Here is a 23703-nt window from a genome sequence, read left to right as displayed (position 1 = left end):
ACTTGTTTTTGGGGATTTGAGATATATCTCCTTTGTTTTCTTTGTCTCTTTTGATTTTATACTATTTATATTAACCCTATATCACAAAACATTGGAACAACACTTTGAACTGCACACTTTGGGAGGGGTATCTGTAGAAGTTCGTAAATTTCAACCAACAAAGGAAAGATTATTCACCAACAATAATTATGTTGTGATATGCAAAAGTTAAAGAAGAAGATTTTTCTTTATTTATTTTTATGTATTATACCTTTATTGTTTTCTTTATATAACATTTAGACTCCAATTGTATACAACTATTGTCATGTAGGAAAATATTCTCTATCAGTTTCCAACACTTTCAATGTGACCATGTTGCACATCAATGACGACTTGACTGAGATTAATGATTTTTTAAATAGGTATAAATCCTTATAAGTTATATGACTTCCCTTCCAAGGTCATGTTCCACATCAATGACGACTTGCCTGAGATTAATGATTTTTGAATTAGGTATAAATCCTTATAAGTTATATGAATTCCCTTCCATTTTTCAATTTAAATAAATATCATTTAATTCTTATTTTATTTTAGGATCCCGAATGACTCATAGGCTGAAAATCAAGTTAAGTCTTGAATACACATTCACATATGTGTTTTAAAAGCTCAATCCATACGAAAAATTCATTGCCAAAGTTGTCATACTTCCTCTCAATGATATTACAAAACTTCAACATGTAATAACACATTAATTGAGTTCATGTTTTTCCTATGTTACGTAATTTTATTTGTCATGTTTTTTTTATTTGATGCCATATGTTCCAAGTGAATTTTTTGTTTTATGGTAGCAACAACAAACATACTAAAAGCATCCCAACATGGTTGGTATTATCAAGCATATCATCACTGCCCAAAGATTTATAAGGGATAAAATGCACATTTTACATGTGCCAATTTCCATATTATAGAAACTGAAATTTACAGGTTTTACTTTTCTTAATTTATGTCCTTAATTATTCCATTTTGTTGCATCTGTGTTTACACTTGACACTGTATTTCACAATTTTTTATTTTCTCTAGGTATAAAATTAAAATTGAGTTTATGTAGTTTGAATTTTCATTTTTAGGATCGTAAGAGTATACAACTGTTGGGAATATCAACTGCATAACTCCGCACAATAATGATAGAGATGACTTTCTTTCTATGACTTTATATATAAGTTATTCTAAATTCTAACATAAATATACTCATAATGTATTTAATTAAGTTGCAATTTCATGACCCCTTTGAATATTTGTTGCCACTTGATTCTTTGTTGGGTTTGATTATAGAAATTAAAGGAAAATGGCAACCAAGATGGAAAAGTTATTCTGTTGTATTGATATTTCAAGATGAATCAGTTGTCCAAAAGCTACTTGCTATATGGGGAAAAGACAAGGTTATAATAAACTTGAACATTGTTTATTTCATTTTGTAACCATGTTGCTTCATCTAACAATATTCATGTTTTTTTCCTTTATCATCTACCAACTCATACTCCTGTCATCACACCTAAAATATTGTAGGTATGGAAAATTCAGATCTTATTTTTATACCATGTTTATGTATAATTTTGTTGGTTTCTTTTACACTTTTTACTATTGCATTCTAAGATCAAGGAGAGTGTCGATGAAGCCAACATTGGAGATGATTAGGATATTGTTATGGTATAAATAACTACACTTTTCCTTCACTTACATTATTTCTAGCATGTCTTACTGTTTTCTTACTAATCATGACTCCATTAGTTAACATTATAATTTTTTATGGCTTATTTTATAGACCTGGAAATTACTTCAAGCATAATCCTGAACTAGTCACACTAACAGCTTCCGCAAAATGGATAGCTCCTAAGGGTTCAAGTGAATCAATAACATCGAAAGATGTATGTGAGAAAGAACTGTCATCGACCAAATTTAACAAACATGTGAAATTGGAGAATTTTAGCTTACATATTTATGCCTCTTCTACAAACTTTAAAAAACAGGATTTAACAACTACGTAATCCCCATGAACATCATTTTGAACCACTTACATTGATAATTTTTTATATAATAGTTTGGTTTAGAATGTATAAGTACATAATACTTATGTTGTATCAAGTTATATTGAGACAACTTTCCTACTACTTCATATTCCACTTTATTTCTAACATAAATAACGTTATATTCTATTTCCTACACTGACAATTTCATGTTTTGTCAATTTTAATACCATATTGACTCATTAAAGAGGACTTACTTTCCTATTCAATTTATAACCATTTTGATGTATTGGGTTGTTTGAGTTTGTAGGGACTCTTTGGCATACATGTTTTGTATTGATGTTCAAGTGGTAGGGTGTGTTTAGAAAATGCATTTTCATCTATTGTGGTGTGACTCATGCTTGGTTATTAATAATATTAATTCTTTTTAAATTTTTAAAAAAATGGACATGTTTCAACTATTCTTTTTAACTATCCCCTATGAACTATTTTCAACTTTTATAGAATCATGTGATTCCATAATATTTTACCATTTCTCATCACCATTTCCCAATTCAAACTCTATCTATTCGGCTATTTAGATTACTTCATCACATACATCTTTTCCCATTACAACAAAAGGGTTGTCTCATTCACATAAACAATGAGATTTATGGATGCTTTACTATCATAGATCTTTGAATCCAAAAAATAAAAGAAAGGATCATTTCACACGATTGTCGTTCAAAATGTTGTAAGTTATTTTTGCAACAAAATCCTACTCCTAATTATTTTTACTTTACATCTATTACCAATTACTTTAAAGTGTTTTCACCACATCATTATTACTTATTTATTCTTCAAAAGGCCTTATGCAGAAGTTGACCCTTTCACGATAACAAAATACATATTTCACCTCAAACGCGAAACACATTTAACCTCGACCACAGGAGCAAGGTAAAAAAGGGAGTCATGAAAATCTTCCACCTTAACCCTTGGTTTTTAAAAAATCGAGGGGTTAAGTTATATGCACATGGGTTCGAACCCCAACATATGCATTTTTATTATTTTCAAAACTGGATGGAGTTCCCAATATATACTCTTGGTATTGTGTAAAATGAGGTAATAGATCAATGTTTTTACCTTGGTTTCTATTAAAAACCGAGGGAATAACACTATTTTTTTAATAATGTCGTTTGTACATATATTACAGAACCATATCACATAATATAGAACCATATTTTATATATTTTTGTCGTTTGTACCTGTATCACAGAAACATTGTACCACAAATATTCATTATTTACACCACATGCAAATTAAAAGTCGCTCATAACTTATAATTTTACAACAAAACTAAAACAAATGATTAACCAACAAAAGCAATGACCAAAATGGAAAGTTTTGTAGGCTGTCCAAAAGTTCTATGCTAGAATTTGTCATAGATTGTTAAGCACCTATAATTTGAACAATATTTGAAACCAACTAGGATAATCAACAACAACTTTAAATCTTTAGTAAAATGAATAAAAATAATAAAGTGAATAATTATAAATTACTATGTGATACGAAACAGTGACTTACTAGTTTTCCCATATCCCCTTTTTATAATCACGACAAATAACATGCACATCATCTGAATCATTTTCTTCATATGAATTACGTGCATGTGTTGCAAAACAAGGGGTCTCATATTAAATTTTTTTTTATCAGTACTATCATGAATATATTTTTCGTGAAGAACAATTGACCATCTAGTGTTAGAAGGATCAGTGACATGAAACACTTTTTTTACTTGGGTTTCCATGATGAATGGTTCGTTCTTATAAGTTGACTTTCGAATATCAACCCGTGTGAATCATAATTCATCAGATTATACACCACTGTTACTGTCAATCCACTTGCACTTAAATAAAGGCACTTTAAAAGAAACATAATCAATCTCCAAAATCTCCTCAATGACCCCAAATTATGCCTTAGATGCTAGTACATGATGCTAGAGAAGTACACGGATTCAGCTTCAACCATAACCCCACTATTTTTCATGGTGCTAGGATCATCCTTTGATTTTGTATAGAATGAAAATTTAGTAATGTCGTATGCACTCCAAGTAATGAAATTAAACTTAGGCATATGTGATAACCATTTAATTGTCTCTGATGAACTACTCTCTTTAGAAACATTTTCATTAAACCCAGTTATGAAAGTTTTGTTATACTTTGTTAACAACCACCTCTCATTCATCTGGAGGAAGTTTTCCTTTATAAGACTTTTGCGAACGGTCAAGTAAGGTTGAACTTCACTAAGGTTATTCACTATATACAAATGTGCTTGATGAACTAGTTCTTGGTAAAATATCTTAACATTTAAACCTTGAATACCTCTACCATCATAACTTCCATCATGACGAGACTCGAGAATTCCTATAGAGTTCCCTTTTGACAAATAGTTTTTATAATACTCAATAGCTTATTCTTTGATGTATCGTTGAAAGACCGTAGCTTCCGGACTGTGATGATTCTTTGTATACCCTTTAACGATCTCCATGTATCGCTCTACCAGATGCATTCACCGTAAATAAACTGGACCTTAAATTCAAATTTCCCTTACTAATTGAACAATTATGCGAACCATAATGTCAAATAATGATGGAGGGAAAAATATCTCTAATTTACACAAGATAATTGTAGCCTCATGTTCCAAGTTGTCTGAATTTCCAGGATCAATGACTTTACTACATATAGCATTAAAGAATAAGCACAACCTGGTTATAGTTACCCTTATATTTCTTGGTAAAATGCCAAAGATAGTCACTGGTAGAAGTTGTTGCATCAAGATATGACAATAAATATATTTTAATCCAACTAACTTGATAGCATTCATGAGCACAAATTTCTTCACATTTGATGAGTACCCATGAGGAACTTTGATACCTTGCAAATAATCACAAAAACATATTTTCTTTTTTAGACACAGTGTGGCATGCTTGGGGAAAATATGTTCTATTGCTTATTTATTTTGGGGCTAACTCTTGCCGTATACCCATCACAACCATATCTTCATGGGATTTATTAGTATCTTTTGTCTCGCCTTTAATGTTAAGAAGTGTTCCAATCAAACTATCATATACATTTTTCGTCACATGCATCACATTAAGACAACGTCTTACATCAAGACTAGACCAGTATGGAAGATCAAACAACATCGACCTCTTTTTCCAAATATTTTTACCCACGAGCCTTTTTTTGTTTCTTCCCATAGACAATATTAATGTGTTTTTGTCTTTTTAAAACTTCCTTCCCAGTTAAGGGCTTTGTAGGTGTATCAAACTTCAACTCTCCATTAAAAGCCTCCCACAATCTAAAATATGGATTATTAGGTCTTAATGTTAAGAAATGTTCCAATCACGCTATCATATACATTTTTTGCCACATGCATCACATTAAGATAATGTCTTACACCAAGACTAGACCAGTATGGAAGATCAAAGAACAACGACCTCTTTTTCCCAATATTTTTATCCACGAGCCTTTTTTTATTTCTTCCCATAGACAACATTAATGTGTTGTATTTTAAAAACTTCATTCCTGGTTAAGGGCTTTGGAGTTGTATCAAACTTTAGGTTTCCATTAAAAGCCTCCTGCTATCTACGATATGGAGTTGTATCAAATTCTCATATAAGACACACTATATGTCCCTTGTCATTGTACCTAGGCAAATTACCGTATGTAAGAAAGTCATTGATTATGCAAACCAATATGGCACGCTGCTAAAGTTATCGCATGTATATGTATCATCAATATCAATGCCTTCCTCCCACAAAAGTCTTAAATCTTCAATCAATGGCATTAAATAAACATTTATGTCGTCCCTGGTTATCTTGGACCCGAAATCATCATTGGTAACAAAATATATTTGTGTTTCATGCCCAACCATGGAGATATGTTGTAAGTTATGAGAAGAATAGGCCATGACGTATAGTTAATACTCAAATTACCAAAAGGTTTCATTCCTTCGGTGGCAAGTCCAAGCCTAAGGTTCCTCGGTTCAAGGGTAAAATTTGGCAACAAGGAATCAATTCTATTTCATTGCAATGAATCAAGTATATGGCGAATTTTTCCATCACACACTTTTTCATCTGCATGCCATCTAGTATTTTTTGCATCTTTAACATTAGCAAACAATCTATTGAACCTTTTAATTATCGGTAGGTACCACCTCACCTTAGAAGGAACACCTTTTCTAGTAACACCATCATCGTCTTTAATACTATTGTCCTTCTGCTTGTAGCGTGACTCCCCACACCTCGAGCACTCCTTCAAGTTTTCATACTTTTTCCTATATAATATGCAGTTATTACGACATGCATGTATTTTGATATAGTCCAAACACATTGGATACAATATCTTCTTGGCCTCATAACTATGATTCGGAAGCGTGTTATCTTCTGGAAGCATTTATTTCGACAATAAAGGTGAGAAAAATATAAATAATAAGGAAGAGCTTGAATTGTGCATATCAAATTTTACTTCTTTTTCAAACTCCATCTTCAGAATTTGATAATGAAGCTCAGAATTTGAACATCAGTTAGAGTCTGAGTCAGATACAGAGTTCAATGCACAATGGATAATAAGATGCATAAGTAAAGAAGGTAACACACAATATATCCTAGTTCCTCTAAAACTTAGAGTAATCCAACCCCCTTGTCCCATTAGAGATTTTCACTATAATCAATCATGATTACAACCTGCTTAGACACACTCGTTTAAGACTTCCCTGCTCAATCAAACCTGAATGAGACTTTCTTGCTCAAGCAACCTAGCTCGAGACTTCCTTTCCTAAACACATCAGTTCAGGACTTCCTTGCTCAATCAAACCTAAAAGATACTTCCTTGGTCAAGCAACCTAGCTCGAGACTTCCTTGCCTAAACACACAAGTTCAAGACTTCCTTGCTCAATCAAACCTGAAAGAGATTTAAAATTCTTTAACAAACTAATCTAAAAACCTCTGTGTTTGTATGAGTGCTTCTTAGTTAAGAAGATTTACAAGGTTTACACTTTGAATAAAATATAGAATGACTAGATCCTAAGGGTTTGAGAACCAAAACTTTGGTCTTCTTCTTCTCCTTTTTGTATAGATGATCTTCATTATTAAGCCTTGTTGTTCTTTCGATCTATTGATCATATTTACACGGTCTCTTCTCTCATTGAGTCTTTTACTCTATTGTGAATAGGACTCGCTCTACTTTCTTTTCTCTCCATACTTCGTTTCACCCATCTGATTGTATATTCTCTCTCTTTTTGTTCTCATGTTACCTATTTATTCTCTCATATTCTCTTTAAATAGATGATGAAACTAGATCCGTTAAAGAAGGAAATATTAAATATTCAAACAACAAAAATATCTGTTTGAAGTACTTTAGCTAGAACCAAGTAAAGTGAAGTTAATTTCAAAGCTAGCATAAAGACGTTGAGAGGGGCAGAGTAGAGTTGCATTTGTAGTGCAGAACAATTGAAAAGACATGATATATATTTTTTAAGATATCTTCTGATTAGGAACTTCTCATAAATGTTTGTTCGGGATTTTTCATAGTTACCATCTCTTTCATACTTAACTTCTACAGTCAAAGGCTTCTGATGGAATTTGTTGAAGCTTGATTAGAGGTTAGAGTATATCTTCAAAACCGAATTAGAATGAGGCTTCAAAGTCTTTGTGTTCTCAGGTTTCAAATTGTCTTTATCAGAATCTTGATTAGATAAAGAAAATATCCCTTTGAAATAGAGGCTTTATAAAATATATTGATGAAGCTTGTTCAGAGGTTGCAGGGTCATTCGTTATGACAGAGTCTGTTTGCTTCAGATGATGCTAGTCTTCAGACTTTGCTGATCTTCAAATTAGGCTTATTTTCAGATACTATATATGCTTAGCTTAGCATCTGGAACATATTAATTGACTTCTTCAGAGTCAAAATTGCTTTCTTTAGATATGCATATTTAGAAACTTTGTTAGAGTACAAAATTGTTCTTTATACATTAAAGACTTTGTTATCATCAAAACTTAAGGATAGCTAACGAACCAAACTTGTTCTAACGGACAGTTCAAGCAATTCAGTGAAACTTCTATCCATCCACCCACCTCTTTCCTTAAGATTAAATAGTCTTAACACATCTGACAATCTTGTAAAGCTTTTACATCCCAGATACAACAACTCTTCCATATCTCTTTATCTACCATATTAGCTTTCTTAAAAGCATCTACTCCAATATCATGAATCATGTCTTCTAGATTATCATTCATAAATCCATCATCTTCAATTGTATGTGACATAGGTTTTTTTGTCACTTCACCATGCCATACCCATTTTGTGTAATTTTAAATAATTCCATCACAACCTAAATAATTCAATATATCTTTCTTCGGATGTTTTTTTTGCATATTTCATCAAATTTTACAAGGACCCTAAACAATCCCCTTATTGTTAGGAAGATTTTTTTTCTCCGTAAAATCAAAAAATTGTATCACTCCATTCTCACACACTTTACTTAATCCATTGGTTTTCATCCAACTACAATCCATAATCACATAAAGCTTCTAAAAATAAAATAAAAATAGTACACAACCAACAAAAATGAACATTCCATCGAAATGAAAGAACAATAACAACTAAAAATACTTGAAAATAACACTACATCATACCCTAAGTCTCAAAAACTACAATAATAACAACAACAATGATGACAACATCAACGATGAAAACAACAACAACAGTAATAGAGACCTCGTACATACCAAAAATATGATGAGAGACTAAAAGAAAAGTATTGCTTCCTTCCTCCTTGATAAGAGAATAATGGTGTTCTTTTGTTCGTTGCACAATAATGGTGTTCTTTCGTTCGCTAGAGCTCAAAAAGTGAAATGAAACTTAACATAAACTCTGAAGGAATAAAAATTTAGATAGTGTTTATATCAATTTTCTTGAAAAACGAGGGAACATATCCGACGTAAATTCTATAAAAAATAAAAGCGCCTTTTTAGTTCTAAATGAATAAAAAATTTAGAGAGTTATTATCTCGGTTTTCTAAAAAACTGAGGTACATATCGAACGTAAATCAATAAAAAATAAACACACATTTTTTATTCTAAATAAAACATAAAATTGAAGGAACAGATAATTAAAGCTCAAACCCTGAACAATTTTTTATGTCGGTTGAAGGAAAAATCGAGGAAAAATATTAAGTTTTGTCATGAAATGACGGGTTTCTTATCATTTGACCTCGGTTTGTAATAGTTGACATAAAAACTTTGTTATAAAATGTAGGGTTAAATATGTTTTTGGTCTCTATAAAATTATCAAATTTTGTTTTTGGTCCCTATTAAAAAAATGACAAATTTTAGTCCTCCCAAAATTATTATGCACGTAGTTTTAGTCACTGTTATTTTTTAAAATTTTGAAAACTGTTTATTTACACTCAAACTTTTAAATTTTTAAATAATTTTTTTCAGACGTGTTTAGAATACTATAAAATATTTCTTTATCAAAATTTAAATTTTTTTAAAATGAGAAGAATTAAATATGAATTTTTTAAAATTTAAAAGATAATGATAAAAGTAATGCAAATCTCGACTTAGAAATTAAATTTTGAGTTTTTTTTTTCGAGGAACTTTTTATAATGTTCTAAACATGTCTGTTAAATAATCATTCAAAAATACAAATCGATTTAACAATGGAGACTAAAACTAAGTGCATGATAATTTTGTGGGACTAAAACTTGTCATTTTTTTAATAGGGACAAAAACAAATTTTTAGATATTTATAAGGACAAAAAATATATTTAACCCTAAAATGTATTATTTATAATAGTGTTTTTTTGTCCATCAACTTGAAAATGAACTCAATACTTAATGGGAATTCTATGACGATGTACATGAATTTATATTTGAATGGAATAAAAATCTTACAGTTCCACTTATTACAAATTTGCAACAGGTTGGCATGAAATTCTTCAATATCTATGTTTACCGTATTATTATCATATGGTTGTTTTATGGTATTAAGATGCTAACATGTTTCTATTTATTGTTATTGAAAACAAACCATTACAAATTTATGACTTTCCTCATTTTCACACATTTTTTATTGCTGATTCTATAACCAATTCTTTTTTGAAATTGTCTTATCTGGTTATACAAACCGTGTTGGTAACCAAAATCTGGTAATAGCCAAGCTACTCAATTTTTACGTGTTTTTCTTACAATTACTTACATTATATTTATGTTTAACAACTTAGAATGTTTTTCATTTAAGAAGTTAAACAAATGGATTCTTCAGCATTTTACCTTCAATGGAGATGAATCACTTCAAGGACTTGTTGAGCCACCAATAATGTGCCCAATGTTATGTCCAAATGATGAATTTAATTCAATTGAAACTAGGAACAAATCGGTGGGTTCGCACGAGTACTGGTACGTGACGCATATTTGTTTCAGATGCATATTTTTTAATAGAAAAATATCTGAATATCCGTGAAAAAATAATAATTGAATGTATAATTAATAAAAAAAAAAATTTGATCACTAACTTCATGTCCCGTTAATAATCAATATTTTGATCAATAACTTCATGTTCTCGTGTACATTAAAAATATTTTGATCAATAACTTCATGTCCTGTTAATAATCAATATTTTGATCTGTAAATTCATGTCCCGTTAATAATTAATATTTTGATCTGTAATTTCATGTCCCGTTAATAATCAATATTTTGATCAATAACTTTATGTTCCCGTGTACAAAAGGTTTAGTACAACATAATCTTATTTTTGCATCACATTTTATACATTTAACGTATAAATTTTCTTATATATTATTTTCTTTTTAAAATTCAAGATTGTAAAAAATATTTATTTAAAATGATCTGTTATAAAATTATTTACTTAAATGACGAATATAGTTTTGTCATATATACAAATATTTGGATTAACCATATATTTTCTCGTATGTAAATATTACTTTTGTTTTGCCATTATTTATAAAAATATTTATGCAATAATTTATTTTTATAAATATCAACTAATAACATAGTATTTGTAAATATTAATTTTCATTTTGCCCAAAATAAAGTTGGATCGGTAGTAAAGTTGCTCCCGTTTATTAAAAGTTTATTTACTCATTATAGTTTTAAACGCGCATTTGTTTATAGGTTGTAATAAATATCAGAAATTGAAAAAAATAAAAAAATAATAATAGTTGAAAAAATATTGAAACTAGTATTAAATAAATCATGTTGTTTTAATTTTTTCAAATAAGGAAATTATATATATATATATATATATATATATATATATATATATATCAATCATATAACTTTGTGTTGTTTTAAGAAAGTAAAATCCAGGCCGAACCTCGTCCGGACGCGGCTCGGACGGCAAAATCCGAGGCAAAATTCTGCCTTGGGCCAAAACAACACGCGCGCGAAGTCTATGGTTTGGACTTGGACTTAGACGAGGACGAGGACGAGGACGCGCGCATGTGCTTGTGGGCTCGTTGGTTTTTTCATGCCTAGTGCGGCGGAACCGGCGCCGTTGGATGCTTCCATTTGCCTGCATGCCTTGGCATTGCGGGGGGTGGAACGTTCCGCGGTGTTGGATCTGGCCGAAGCGGGGGCGTGTGAGTGGTATCGCGGATGTTTGTGTTTGTTGGCTCCGTGCCTTGGCCCCGAACGGTGAACACGGCATTCCTATGGCGGAAAATTCAAATTAAATGGAGGCGGCCCTTATCGAAATGCCAAGAAACTGTGTGGAAGGGGGATTTTATGTCTGCAGGGAAAAAGGGACCATTCTGATGCAAACGTTGGGTGTGCAAATCAAACATATATAGGGGGAGGACCTCACCTGGGCTGAGACCTTGACTGGGACTTTGGCAGGCGTGACCTGGGCATGGGCAGCAGCGACGGGGGCACGCCCATGGGTGTCCCAACGAGAAATACCACAGCCTCCCCTCAAAATCAAATCAAATCGAGGAATTTTTCATCGACGAATCGATCGTTCTTGATCAAAATTCAAGATTTGGTAGGATTTCGCTGTGGTACCGTGCTAGCCACACGGGAAGGCCCGGGGCATGCCGCGGACGGTCCCGTCGACGGATTGGAGTTTGTGGGACAGTTTTCCCGCATTACCCCATGGAATTTTGGAATTCCACCGTCGCATCGTTCTAGTCACACGGGAAGGTCCGGGGCATGCCGTCGTCGCATCGTTCTAGTCACACGAGAAGGTCCGGGGCATGCCGCGGACGGTCCCGTCGACGGAATGGAGTTTTGGGGGAAGTTATATCAATCATATAACTTTGTGTTGTTTTAAGAAAGTAATAAAATATTATATATTCTCTTTTCTTTTCTATCTCTTTAATGGGATTCCATTGTATAACATTTAACATGGTATCAAAAAAATACTTTTACTCTAATTTGTTTAGATTTCACAGCTTTCAATCTCCAGGTGTATTCCGTTGCATCACTTATCAAGATATTCTTATCACATATTTTACCCTCTCGAAGATTGATCAACCTGCCACACAATACTTTTGTGGTTATCTCTGATTGGTCATGACAGATTTTCCATATCTCATCCCTATTATTTTTGTTTGTAATCGAAAAGAAAAAATATTTCAATTTTATTTTCTTTCTCTCTCTTCTATCATCATCGCACATTCATCACCACTTTTAAAAAAAAACTACCTAAAAATATTTCCCATTCAACAATGTTTCTACGCTTTTATCCAAAAAATCCCAAATAAATCTTCAAATTCATCGCTCAAATCAACCTCAATAAATTGCTATCCCATAAATTCCCCTTTATTTATTTCGATTCTTTAATCATGATCATCAGATTCAATCTTTTCTTTATCTTTCTACTTTCATTCCTATAAAATAATCATACACAATAACCATTATGAAACCATGCCCATAAAATTCGTACATTCATCCCCTTTTCAACTATCTTCATCCCTCTTTCATCAATCCTATCCATAAAATTTCTCAACTTTTAACTGTTTTTCCACCTAGAAATTAACATTCTATCTAACTTCAATTTGTCTCCTTTATCTTCCATATCTTTCTTTGTTCTCACTTTTTATGAAAGATAAAACAATTTTTTTTTCATCTTTTTAGTATTTGATAGTAGATCTGGTGGATATTTATTTGATTTTAATAATTAAAATGGGGTAAATAGTGATGGGATAAAACTTGTTATACTCCAAGTATCAACTTTGATTATACTATTTTGGTGACTTTTATAGGCAAGAATTTTAGAGTTGAAAGCTTGGCACTATCTCAAAGTTGTAGTTCATTTTGTTATTTCTATCAAGATTTGTTTTTAGAAATATGGTTTTCAACGGGGTTGTTTATAAAATGTTGCTGTAAATTAGTAAAAGAATTATGATTTATTAAAAAAATTTATAAAGTGATATGTAAAAAGATTACATTATTTCTTAAAAAAAGTTATAGAAGAATAAACTATAAAAGTGTTTAGCATACTTTACAGAATTTATTATCACATTGATGAACCTAGAAAAAAAACAAAATTTATGATTATTGATTTTATAACTAAAAATTCAACTATCAAAAAATAAAATATAAACTTACTTTTTCTCCTTCTTGAATACAAATGAAAAAGAGTTTCTGAGTTTACTTCAAAGATGAAGAATTTCTACAAGGAAAAAGTGAGAAGAGGAGAAATAAATTAATCATATTTATAGTAAAAGAATAAAGTGGGCATTTGAATTCAAAATAAATTTTGAGAGAGAAATTTGTGTTGGGAGATGGGATAGAAGTATAAACATATGTCTGATAGTAATAAATGAGGAGCAGGTAGAGTAAAATAATATTATTTTAGAAAAGTAGGAAGCTAGTAGAAGAAAGTAATCAATTGTAATATTTTGCAAGAAGCACACGTGGCACATTATAGAAGCAGCAGGACAGCTACACTACTAAAAATATGACATTTGCTTAAAGGATTTTACATCATATATTAAAATATATGATGGGAAAAATATTTGTAAAATAATTTTACATCAGGTATTTATTTCCAATGATATAAAAAATATATGAAAAAATAGGCGGTGGCAGAATTGTAAATAAGAAGAATTTTTTATAAGGGATTTTACATCGGTTATAAATATTAACCGATGGGAGAAATAAAGAAAATTTTAAAAAAAAAAGGCGGTGGCAGAATTGTAATTAAAACCAAATTCGTTTATAATGGCTTTTACATCGGTTTTATATATTAACCGATGGGAAAGTGGACCTTTATATCGGTCCAATATTCAACCGATGGAAAAGCTAATGGCCATTGGGCCTTTACATCTGTCCAACATCCAACCGATGGGAAAAGTTAAATGAAATTCTTCCAAAAACCCTATCTTTACTTCAGTGCAACAAATCTTTTAATTTCTTCTTCTTCTTCGAGTGCGGCGCCGAACCCCCGAAACCATCTCACTTCCTCCGTTCTTCTCCTCCGTCACCGACAACCAACTTGCCTTCCTCTGTTATTCTCCTTCGTCGCCGACAACCATTCGCCTTCCTCTGTTCTTCTCCTTTGACCGCGGCGCCGAACCTCTATTAACGGTCGACCACGCCGTCCACCCATAATGTTGGAAACTGCATAGAGTCACTGGATTCTGAAAACCTAATTAAGCTCCGGCAAGGTATTTCTTCTTTATTTTTTTGTTTTCTTGTCATAGCCTTGTTTCTGTGTATATGCGAAGCGTTTCCCCCATGCTATTTACTTGAAGCCATGTTTGCTTGTTCTGTAATTTGAATTTGAGTTTTTTAGGGTTTAACTTTAGAATCTGAAATTAAGTGTTATAGGGTGTGTATTGGTAAATTCAGAGAGGAGATTCGTTTGGAGGATTGAAAATTGAGTGGATTCATATCATTTTGTTTAGGGTGAGTATTGGTAAATTCTGGTGTTACTAGTAAATAAATGGAAAGCTTAGAATTGCTAATGTTTTCACTAGTTCACTGGTTTCTGTTTTCACTAGTATTTTTCATTCATTTCAATATGGTTGCATTGTTCTACATATTAACAACAGTAGTAAACGAAGAAGTAATATAAACGAAGAAGTAATTGTATTTTATGTCTTAAGGATGATTACCAACGTTTCTTTGGGGCTGATATGTCATGGTAGTATGAACATTATCATTGCTCCTATAATGTTCTACTAGGATAGAATCTGCGCAATGCACAAGGAGATATTTTGTAAATCTTTCAAATTTTAGTATACTGTGTATATTAGTTTGGATTATAAGCAAGACCTTTCGAAAAAAAAGGATGTTTAAATTTTGCATGATTTTAATGTCAATTTAAAATAAAAAATAAAAAATTTAATCATGGGTCATTTGCACTTTCAAGTTTAATTTTTCAAAATCTGCCATGAGTTATAACTTGAGACATCAATAGATTAATGAGTTTGTGTAGATGTCGTTCATTTAACGTAGCAGAATTATATGAAATAAAGTGGTTGGAGTGCAATGGAAACAGTAAAGTGGAGTTTTTTTTTCTTTATTGAATATTTTGTAAATGAATTGGAGTTTTTCTAAGTATTCATTAAAAGACTACTGTGAGCCTAAAGTGTTGTCCCTCATAACATATGCTATAATAATTATTTGATATTATATAAAAACTATACTTAGAATTGATTCTAAATATTAATTAAAAGACTACTTTAGTGAGGCTAAAGTGTTGTCCCTCATAACATATGCTATAACAATTATATATATATATATATATATATATATATATATATATATATATATATATATATATATATATATATATATATATATATATATATATATATATATATATATATATATATATATATATATATATATATATATATATATATATATATATATATATATATATATATATATATATATATATATATATATATATATATATATTACAAAATGAGTTCATACAAATTTCACTAATGTTTGAGTTGTTCTTAAGTTTACGTTGTAGGTATGGATCTTAGTTGGATGAAAGCTAATCGATTAAGTGATGAGTACGAACATGGAGTGATGGAATTTCTAGAGTTTGCTGAAATTAATGCTAAAAAAGATCTTCCGCCTCCTAAAAGTAATGCTGAACATAGTCACCCTACGTTTTTTTTCTGTCCATGTGTTCGTTGTGCAAATAAAGAACCAAAGCTTAGTAAGATAGTCACCCTACATTTTCTTCTTTTATTACTTTCAATAGGTTATATCTTCCATCACTTTGAATCTAATGTTTATTTTAAAATTATTCAGGTATATTCATCGTCTATGTATTGATAATTCCACATCAGAAGTGTATGGAATTATGGACCCTGGTAGGTGTATGTATTATGATGATGTGCCAATATCTTTAGTAGATGTTAGGCAATACGTACAAGATAAGTTGATGTCGCAAAACAAAGTTTGCTACTTACTACCACTTGTTCATGGGTAAGTTTTTATAAAATTCTGTTTTCTATTTTTTAATTTTGATAACATAGATATTTTATTTGACTTTTGTATTTCCATACACAACACATGTACAGACAACATTGGCAATTATTTGTCTTGTGTCCAAGAGAGAATACTATGGTCTTCTTTTGTTCACTTAATTGGGATATTGATAAAAACACGAAGAAAATTATTTCAACGTAAGTTTATCTTTTATGTGAATTTTGTTATAATATAGTATATATCATATATATACATAACTTGTTACAAAAGTAATTTCATATTTTATGTGGCTGGATATGGATTTTTATTTGAATCAGTGCTTTTGAGGTTCATCAAATTTCAAATGGCAATAGAAAAAAGGCTATTACATGGCTTAAGCCCAATGTAAGTGTGATGTAGATTATAATTCTATATTTAATTTTATGATAATTATTCATTAACTATGTCTTTCATTTTGTAGACAAGGAAACAACATAACACTAATGATTGTGGATACTATGTGATGAAAAATATGTTGGATATTGTCTCTGCCAATATAACTGAATCTTGGATTCAGGTAATAAAATAACTCTAATTTGTTATTTACTTTGCATTTTGCAACTTAATGTGAATTTTCAAAGAATAACTCTATATTGTTATTTACGTATTGTAGGTATTTAATGATCCTACAGAATTGACACAAGAAGATTTGTATGATTTACGACTCCGTTGGGCAAAATGTTTCTTTGAGTTATATAAAGGATAACTTTATGTTTCTCGTGGATGCGTGTTGGTTTTTCAAGTGCGCGAAAGGACTTTATGTTTCTTTGAGATAATTATCTTGTAGTAGAAAACCGTGCGTAAACCTTTCTTATCATTTTGAACACTTGTGTATTCTAGATTATATATAGCGGTCTCTTTGAACACTTGTGTATTCTAGAATATATATATGCATCTTAGATATTTGGTCTGTGTGCTGTGAGTAAAAAATATATAGCGACCTCTTTGGTCTGTGTGGTATACGAATCTTATATTGAAAATTAGGTACAGAAAAAATTACAGGTTAAAACAGAAAAATAGAAAAAACAGCCATTATGTTGTAAAAAACAGAAAACATTTTACATCGGGCTTTGTTAAAACGGATGTAAAAAGCACTCTATTACACCGGTCCAGCGTTATATCCGATGTAAAATGTGGCTTATGTTTTTTAAATAAAGAATTTCAATATTTTTCACATCAGACCTATTCCCTAAATCGATGTAAAAGCACTCTATTACATCGGCCACGATTAAAAACCGATATAAAAGGTTGCGTATTTTTTTTTTATAAAAAATTTCAGTGTTTTTCACATCAGACCTATGAGCTCAACCGATGTGGTATGATAATTTTCACATCGGGCTCTGGCCCGATGTAAAATGTCTCAGACTTATTATATCGTCTGTCTTTACATCGGGCCTAGAACCGATGTAAAAAGTCTTTTTCGCCCGATGTAAAAACTATTTTCTGCACTAGTGTTAGGTCATTTCAAAAACATCAAATTTTCTTATATGATAGATTTCTGAAGGTTGGAGTCATTTTCTTAATCAAAATGGATTTCTAGATGGAGATGTACTTAGATTTACATTTTAGAATATTATTTGTAGCGACAAGATTAATGTCACCAAAGTATACGAATTTCACCCATTTGGTTTACCTCGCCTAATATTACTTTACCAATATCAACAACATAATATATCACAATATTCTTTTTGAAAACCATAATACATTTTAGGCTTAAATGCACTTTTGGTCCCTGTAAGTTAGCGAGTTTTTGATTTTCGTTCCTGTAAGTTTTTTTTTTGGGTTTGAGTCCCTATATCTTACTTTTTGCTTGCGGTTTAGTCCCTAAAGCCAAAATCCGCAGGAAAATCTGCAGGTTTCCTGCGGATTTTGATTTTAGGGACTAATACGAACGCGAAAGTGAAATATAGGGACTTAGACCAAAAAAAGATACAGGGACTAAATTCAAAAACTCGCTAACTTACAGGGACCAAAGGACTATTTAAGCCTACATTTTATTATATATTTTTAACGAAAACAACCATCCCTTAATTTATTCTTTTGTTAATGTACATTCTAACTCGTTGTTAACTATTAAATGTGTTCCTTTATATGGAAGTCCTATGTCATGTAAACATATTACTAGCTAATAATAAACTATAATTATATATTATATATGTTATTCTTGACCGGCCAAAACTCCAAATGGCTAAAGCTCAAATCAACTCAAATCCACTCCACATGATCTAAGGTATAAAAGTCGTCTCACACAAAAATAAGGTACACTTTCTGACCTCCCTTTCTCACTATAATTATCTTGAATATTGAACTAACTTGAACGTTGGAGTACTAACCTCGCACGTCCACCCCCACGCCATAGTATTGGAGATCAACACCACCAGTACAAGATTTCTCACCACCTACTTCAATAGTTTTTTGTTCGAGAACAGAACAGTGGCGTCGTCTATGGGAATTCATTCTGATTCCTGCGAAATTCTATCCACGGGTCATTCTCTGAATCTAAAATCATATCTCTATTGGTAGTATATGGGAAAAGAGCGGTAACTCTGCCAGTCATGTCCAAAAAATTTGTCCCATCTTCCTGTTCAATTCTCCACCAATTATCAATAATCAACGAGATTTGAATTACAACTATAACAAATATATGTCACTCGTCAGAACACCTTCTACTAATGATAGATAATGGAGGTGAACAGAGAAAAGATCAATTAGTTAGGATTTATAGATTGCAAAAAGATCAAAGGAATTTTGAATATTGATCTACATTTGATTTTAGTTGTTAATATTGCTAATCGAAATCTGATAGGATTCCTCGTAGATGTCATAAGTTCTTGCAACATCCTCTATGCTAATGCATTAGATTGGCTAGGACTTCACTAGAAATATTTGAATCTATATCACATGGGAGATTTGTTGGCTTTCAAAAATTTTGTAACTCGACCTAGCAAAACAATAAATTAGACAATGGCGAATAGAGAAGGAGTGCATGAGAGAAAGGTAGTCCTCCACTTCCTCGTAATTATGTGTAAGAGTTACTTTAAAGGTATCTTAGGAAGGTCCTTTTTGGAAAAGCTAGATGCGATGGAATCTATGGTCCACCTGGAGGTGGCATATCATGATAATGAAAGGAGACCGACCATTGTTAGCATTAACCTAAAAGAAGCAAAGCAGATCAAGGAGCTCGTATTTAAAGACACTCTCGTGTAAGTGGAAGGAGTATAAGAAGTCCTAGAGGTACCAATATTTTTGACCTGGACATGCGAAAGAATGAAGTTAGGCCTATTCTGAATGACAAATTTGAGCCCATCCAGCTCGGCGATAACATGACCCGATCGATAAAGATAGTATCCAAGATACCCCTTAAAGTAAGGTCCACCCTAATTGTATGTCTCAAATATAACACAAACCTTTTTTCTATCTCTCCTTATGAGATGATTGACATTGATCCTAGTGTGGCATGCCATTTGTTGAATGTGGACTCTAGCACCCGTTACGTCTCCTGGCAACGAAGGAGGCAGTCCCCGGAGAAAGCCGAGGCTATTGAAAGCATGGTCAAAAGCCTATTAGACGCTGGATTCATTTCGATGGTGAAGTATACACAATGGTTATCTAACGTCATTCTGGTGAAGAAAGCCTCTGGAAAATGGAGGATGTATGTTGATTACACGGATCTTAACATGGTTTTCCCTAAAGATTCTTACCTGATCCCTAACATCGACAAGCATGTGGATAATTCAGCCAAATATCAAATACCATCATTCATGGATGCCTACTCAGAATATAATCAGATACCTAAGTTTAGATCTGATTAAATAAAGACAACATTCACGACTGAACATGCCAACTACCAATACAATGTCGTGCCTTTCGGGATGAAGAATGCTGGCGCAACATATCAAAGGATGATGAACAAGATTTTTCAAGAAGAGATACGGTAGACACTAGAGATATACATGGAGGACATGATTATAAAATCTAGTAAGGAGGAACTTCATGCTCAACACCTCCATTGGGTGTTCAAGAGGGTTTGACAATATAACATTAGACTAAATCCACAGAAGTGCATCTTTGAGGGTTAGAGTCGACAAGTTCTTAGGCTTCTACCAGATAGAGTGAGGAATCGAAGCAAGCCTCGATAAGTGCGAAGCAATGATCCAAATGAGCATGCCAACTTTGAAAAAGGAGGTCCAAAATTGAATGGTATGTTAACTGCGTTGAACAGGTTCGTTTCAAAACCCGCTCAAGACCCATTTGTTTTTTAGAAAGAAGGAAAACTTCAAGTGGACACTAGACTATGAGGACGTGTTTAAATCCCTGAAGAAAATCATGGCTACACCTCAGATACTTACCCGACCACTTCCCGAAGAAATGTTGTACTTGTATCAGGAAGTCACGGAGGGAGCACTAAGTGTCGTCTTAATCAGAATGTTGGACTTTGGCTAATGCCCTATGTACTTCGTATCGAAGGGCCTAGCGAGAGGGGAGGGGGCAGAGACACGATACTAAAATAATGAAAAAGCAGCCTTTGCATTAGTGCTATTTAAGATCCAGGGAAGCAATGTCAACGTAATTCTAGAAAACAATGTTGGACTTGTAGTAGAAGTCTCATTGAGATTTGAGTTCTTGACCACCAATGGTGAAGCTCAGTATGAAACAGTAACTGTAGGGATAACATTAGCTGAAGAAATAGGTATTAACACATTAAATTGTGAACAAACTCGCAATTGGCCGCCTCTCAAATAAGAGGGGAGACCCAGGACAAAATCTACTATTGCAATGATAGCACAAACTCGCTATAGAAAAGTTGGAGACATTCAAGGCATTTGAAATTTCTCATGTTCTCCGAGAAGAAAATACTCATGTCGATGTATTATCCTGGTTGGCCAACACAGGGATCCCAGGGATTAATCATTCTTTAGTCCAAGAAAACAGAAAAGCTCTAAGAATCGAATCCCTGGGAAAGACACTGGTAGCCATGGATAGTATTATCCCACCTTCTTGGTTGATCCCGATTCAAAATTATATTAAGATAGGAGGCCTTCCATTAGATTTGGCCAAGGAAACCCTAATGAAGAGAAAATGAATACACGGTGATCGAATGGGCTTTGTATAAAAAAGGCCTATTTACACCCTTGATAAAGTGTTTAGGAAAATAGGAGGATGTGTACGTTCTTCTGGAAGTACACGAAGGGATAGTCAGGCAACATCTAGGAGCTAGGGTATTGACCAAGAAGGTACTGAGAGAAGGTTATTTCAGGCCGACATGGTTCAGGATGCAAGAAATACGTAAAAAATGCAACCAATGCCAATGACGTCATGGGGATGTTGTCAATGCTCCATCAACAGAGTTGCATGTTATGACATCACCATGGATATTCTTGCAATGGGGGTTGGACATCCTCGGTCCATTCACCCATATGCTAGGACAATTCAAGTACTTGATCATAGCACTAGACTATTTTACCAAGTGGATCAAAACGAAGGCAGTGGCGAATATTACAATAGTTAACATCCTGAAGCTCTTCAAAAGAAACATACTATCTAGGTTTGGGGTCCCTCAAGCCATTATAACTGATAATGGAATGCAGTTCATAGATAAAAGGTTTAAAAACTTGTTGGAGGAGTTAAACATTAAGCAACACTTCACGTAGGTGGAAGACCCTCAAAAGAATGGTCAAGCTGCAGCAACCAATCAAGTGTTGGTTAGAGGCCTAAAGAGAATGTTGGAGGAGCCCAAGGGTAACTGAGCCGAAGAACTATTGTATATGATTTGGGCTTATCGTACCATTCACCAATCGACCACAGGAGAAAACCCTTTTTGACTCATGTACGGAGAATAAAATAAATAAGGTATAGAGCGCCAAATTTACCTTGCTCAGAAAGAGGAAAAGACAATTGTTATTGAGGTACTGGTTCAACCAAGTGCCCAAGCAGCAACAATAACTTATATACGGCTAAAGACATATATTTAACTCGGGCCAAAAAATATGACATTAAGTCCTAGGTCATTCTAGTGGAAAATGAAGAGCTGAGTTGGAGGACAACTAACCCCTTGCCAATAAAAGGTAATGGCATGGCCATTAGAAAAGAGTATGATAGTCGCCTTTAGCACTATCGTCAAGCATATCCGACTTGAGGTTCGGTGAAAACATAAAATAAAAAAATCAAATATCAACTCTATAACTATTCGCGATATCACTCCTCAGTCTCAATTTGAGATCCATCTGCAACAATCACATAAATAATAACATAGAGAAAAGGAATACATTCGACATATAATAGTGGCATAATAACGACAATGATAGATTACGCTATACAATCATTATTGATCACGACATACAGTTTCATCAACATATAATAAGACGCGAATGTAATGCTCATCTCCTCTACTCCCATGCATGTGGTACCATCATCAAATTTCAAAGTTATGTTACATAAAAGTGTAAATGGTCGGACTGAAGTCTTAAATCACCGAACCGAAGTCCTCAATCACCATACCAAATTCCTAACCTAACTCCCATATATATGATGCATGATGATAACAAACAAATGAAATTCCTCCATCTGAACCTCCAGTTTCCAGGACACCACGCGAGTTAAGGCTAACGTTGGTTCTTTTGAACCTAATACACCGCCCAAAGGCTGATTTCCACCAATAGACTAATCGTCGCCAAAAGGCCAATCACCGGCTCTCATGGATCTTTTATTGCAATATCAATTATAATATACTATTATATCTCAACACAATAAATTCATGTCCTAAATTTAACAGCTCCACAAATACACAATAGTTCATATTTTACATTATTCGCAGTTTAGGTTACTCTTATATTCATCCATCCCTCTACTTACATTTCTAAAGTTACATCACTCGCATAATTAGATATTTTTAATTACTCATTCACAAGGTATGAGTTACAGGGAAATAACCTTTAGGGTCCCAAAAAAACCCTAATTCGTACAAAATATTCCTCGATCTCTTCAACTTCCAATATATGAATAACTCAAATTCAAGGTATTTAGAAGTACATCCAAATTCCTCAAATCACTCCAATGGTTTCCGAAACCCTCTCCTTTCTAATTTTACCCTTAGGATTCCCTAAACCCTTGACTCAACTCTATAATTGTCTTGCTGTGAATTATAGGGGGTTGTATATTTTTAATTGTCCAGACCATAACATATCTAATCCAAGTCTA

At 32.6% G+C, this 23703-nt stretch overlaps 1 protein-coding gene across 1 annotated transcript; it reads left to right on the top strand.

The window, feature by feature from the left end:
- The first annotated feature begins 15996 nt into the window (after positions 1 to 15996).
- LOC131643265 (uncharacterized) lies at positions 15997 to 17300 on the top strand. The gene is made up of 6 exons (XM_058913437.1): positions 15997 to 16192; positions 16288 to 16464; positions 16560 to 16664; positions 16785 to 16851; positions 16928 to 17023; positions 17120 to 17300. The coding sequence occupies exons 2-6, from the start codon at positions 16340 to 16342 to the stop codon at positions 17210 to 17212; spliced, it is 486 nt and encodes a 161-aa protein (XP_058769420.1). The 5' UTR covers positions 15997 to 16192; positions 16288 to 16339; the 3' UTR covers positions 17213 to 17300.
- Positions 17301 to 23703: the final 6403 nt, after the last annotated feature.

Source organism: Vicia villosa, unplaced genomic scaffold (assembly GCF_029867415.1).
Source record: "Vicia villosa cultivar HV-30 ecotype Madison, WI unplaced genomic scaffold, Vvil1.0 scaffold8, whole genome shotgun sequence".
Classification (NCBI taxonomy): Eukaryota; Viridiplantae; Streptophyta; class Magnoliopsida; order Fabales; family Fabaceae; genus Vicia; species Vicia villosa.
This window is presented reverse-complemented; position numbering and strand designations above follow the sequence as displayed.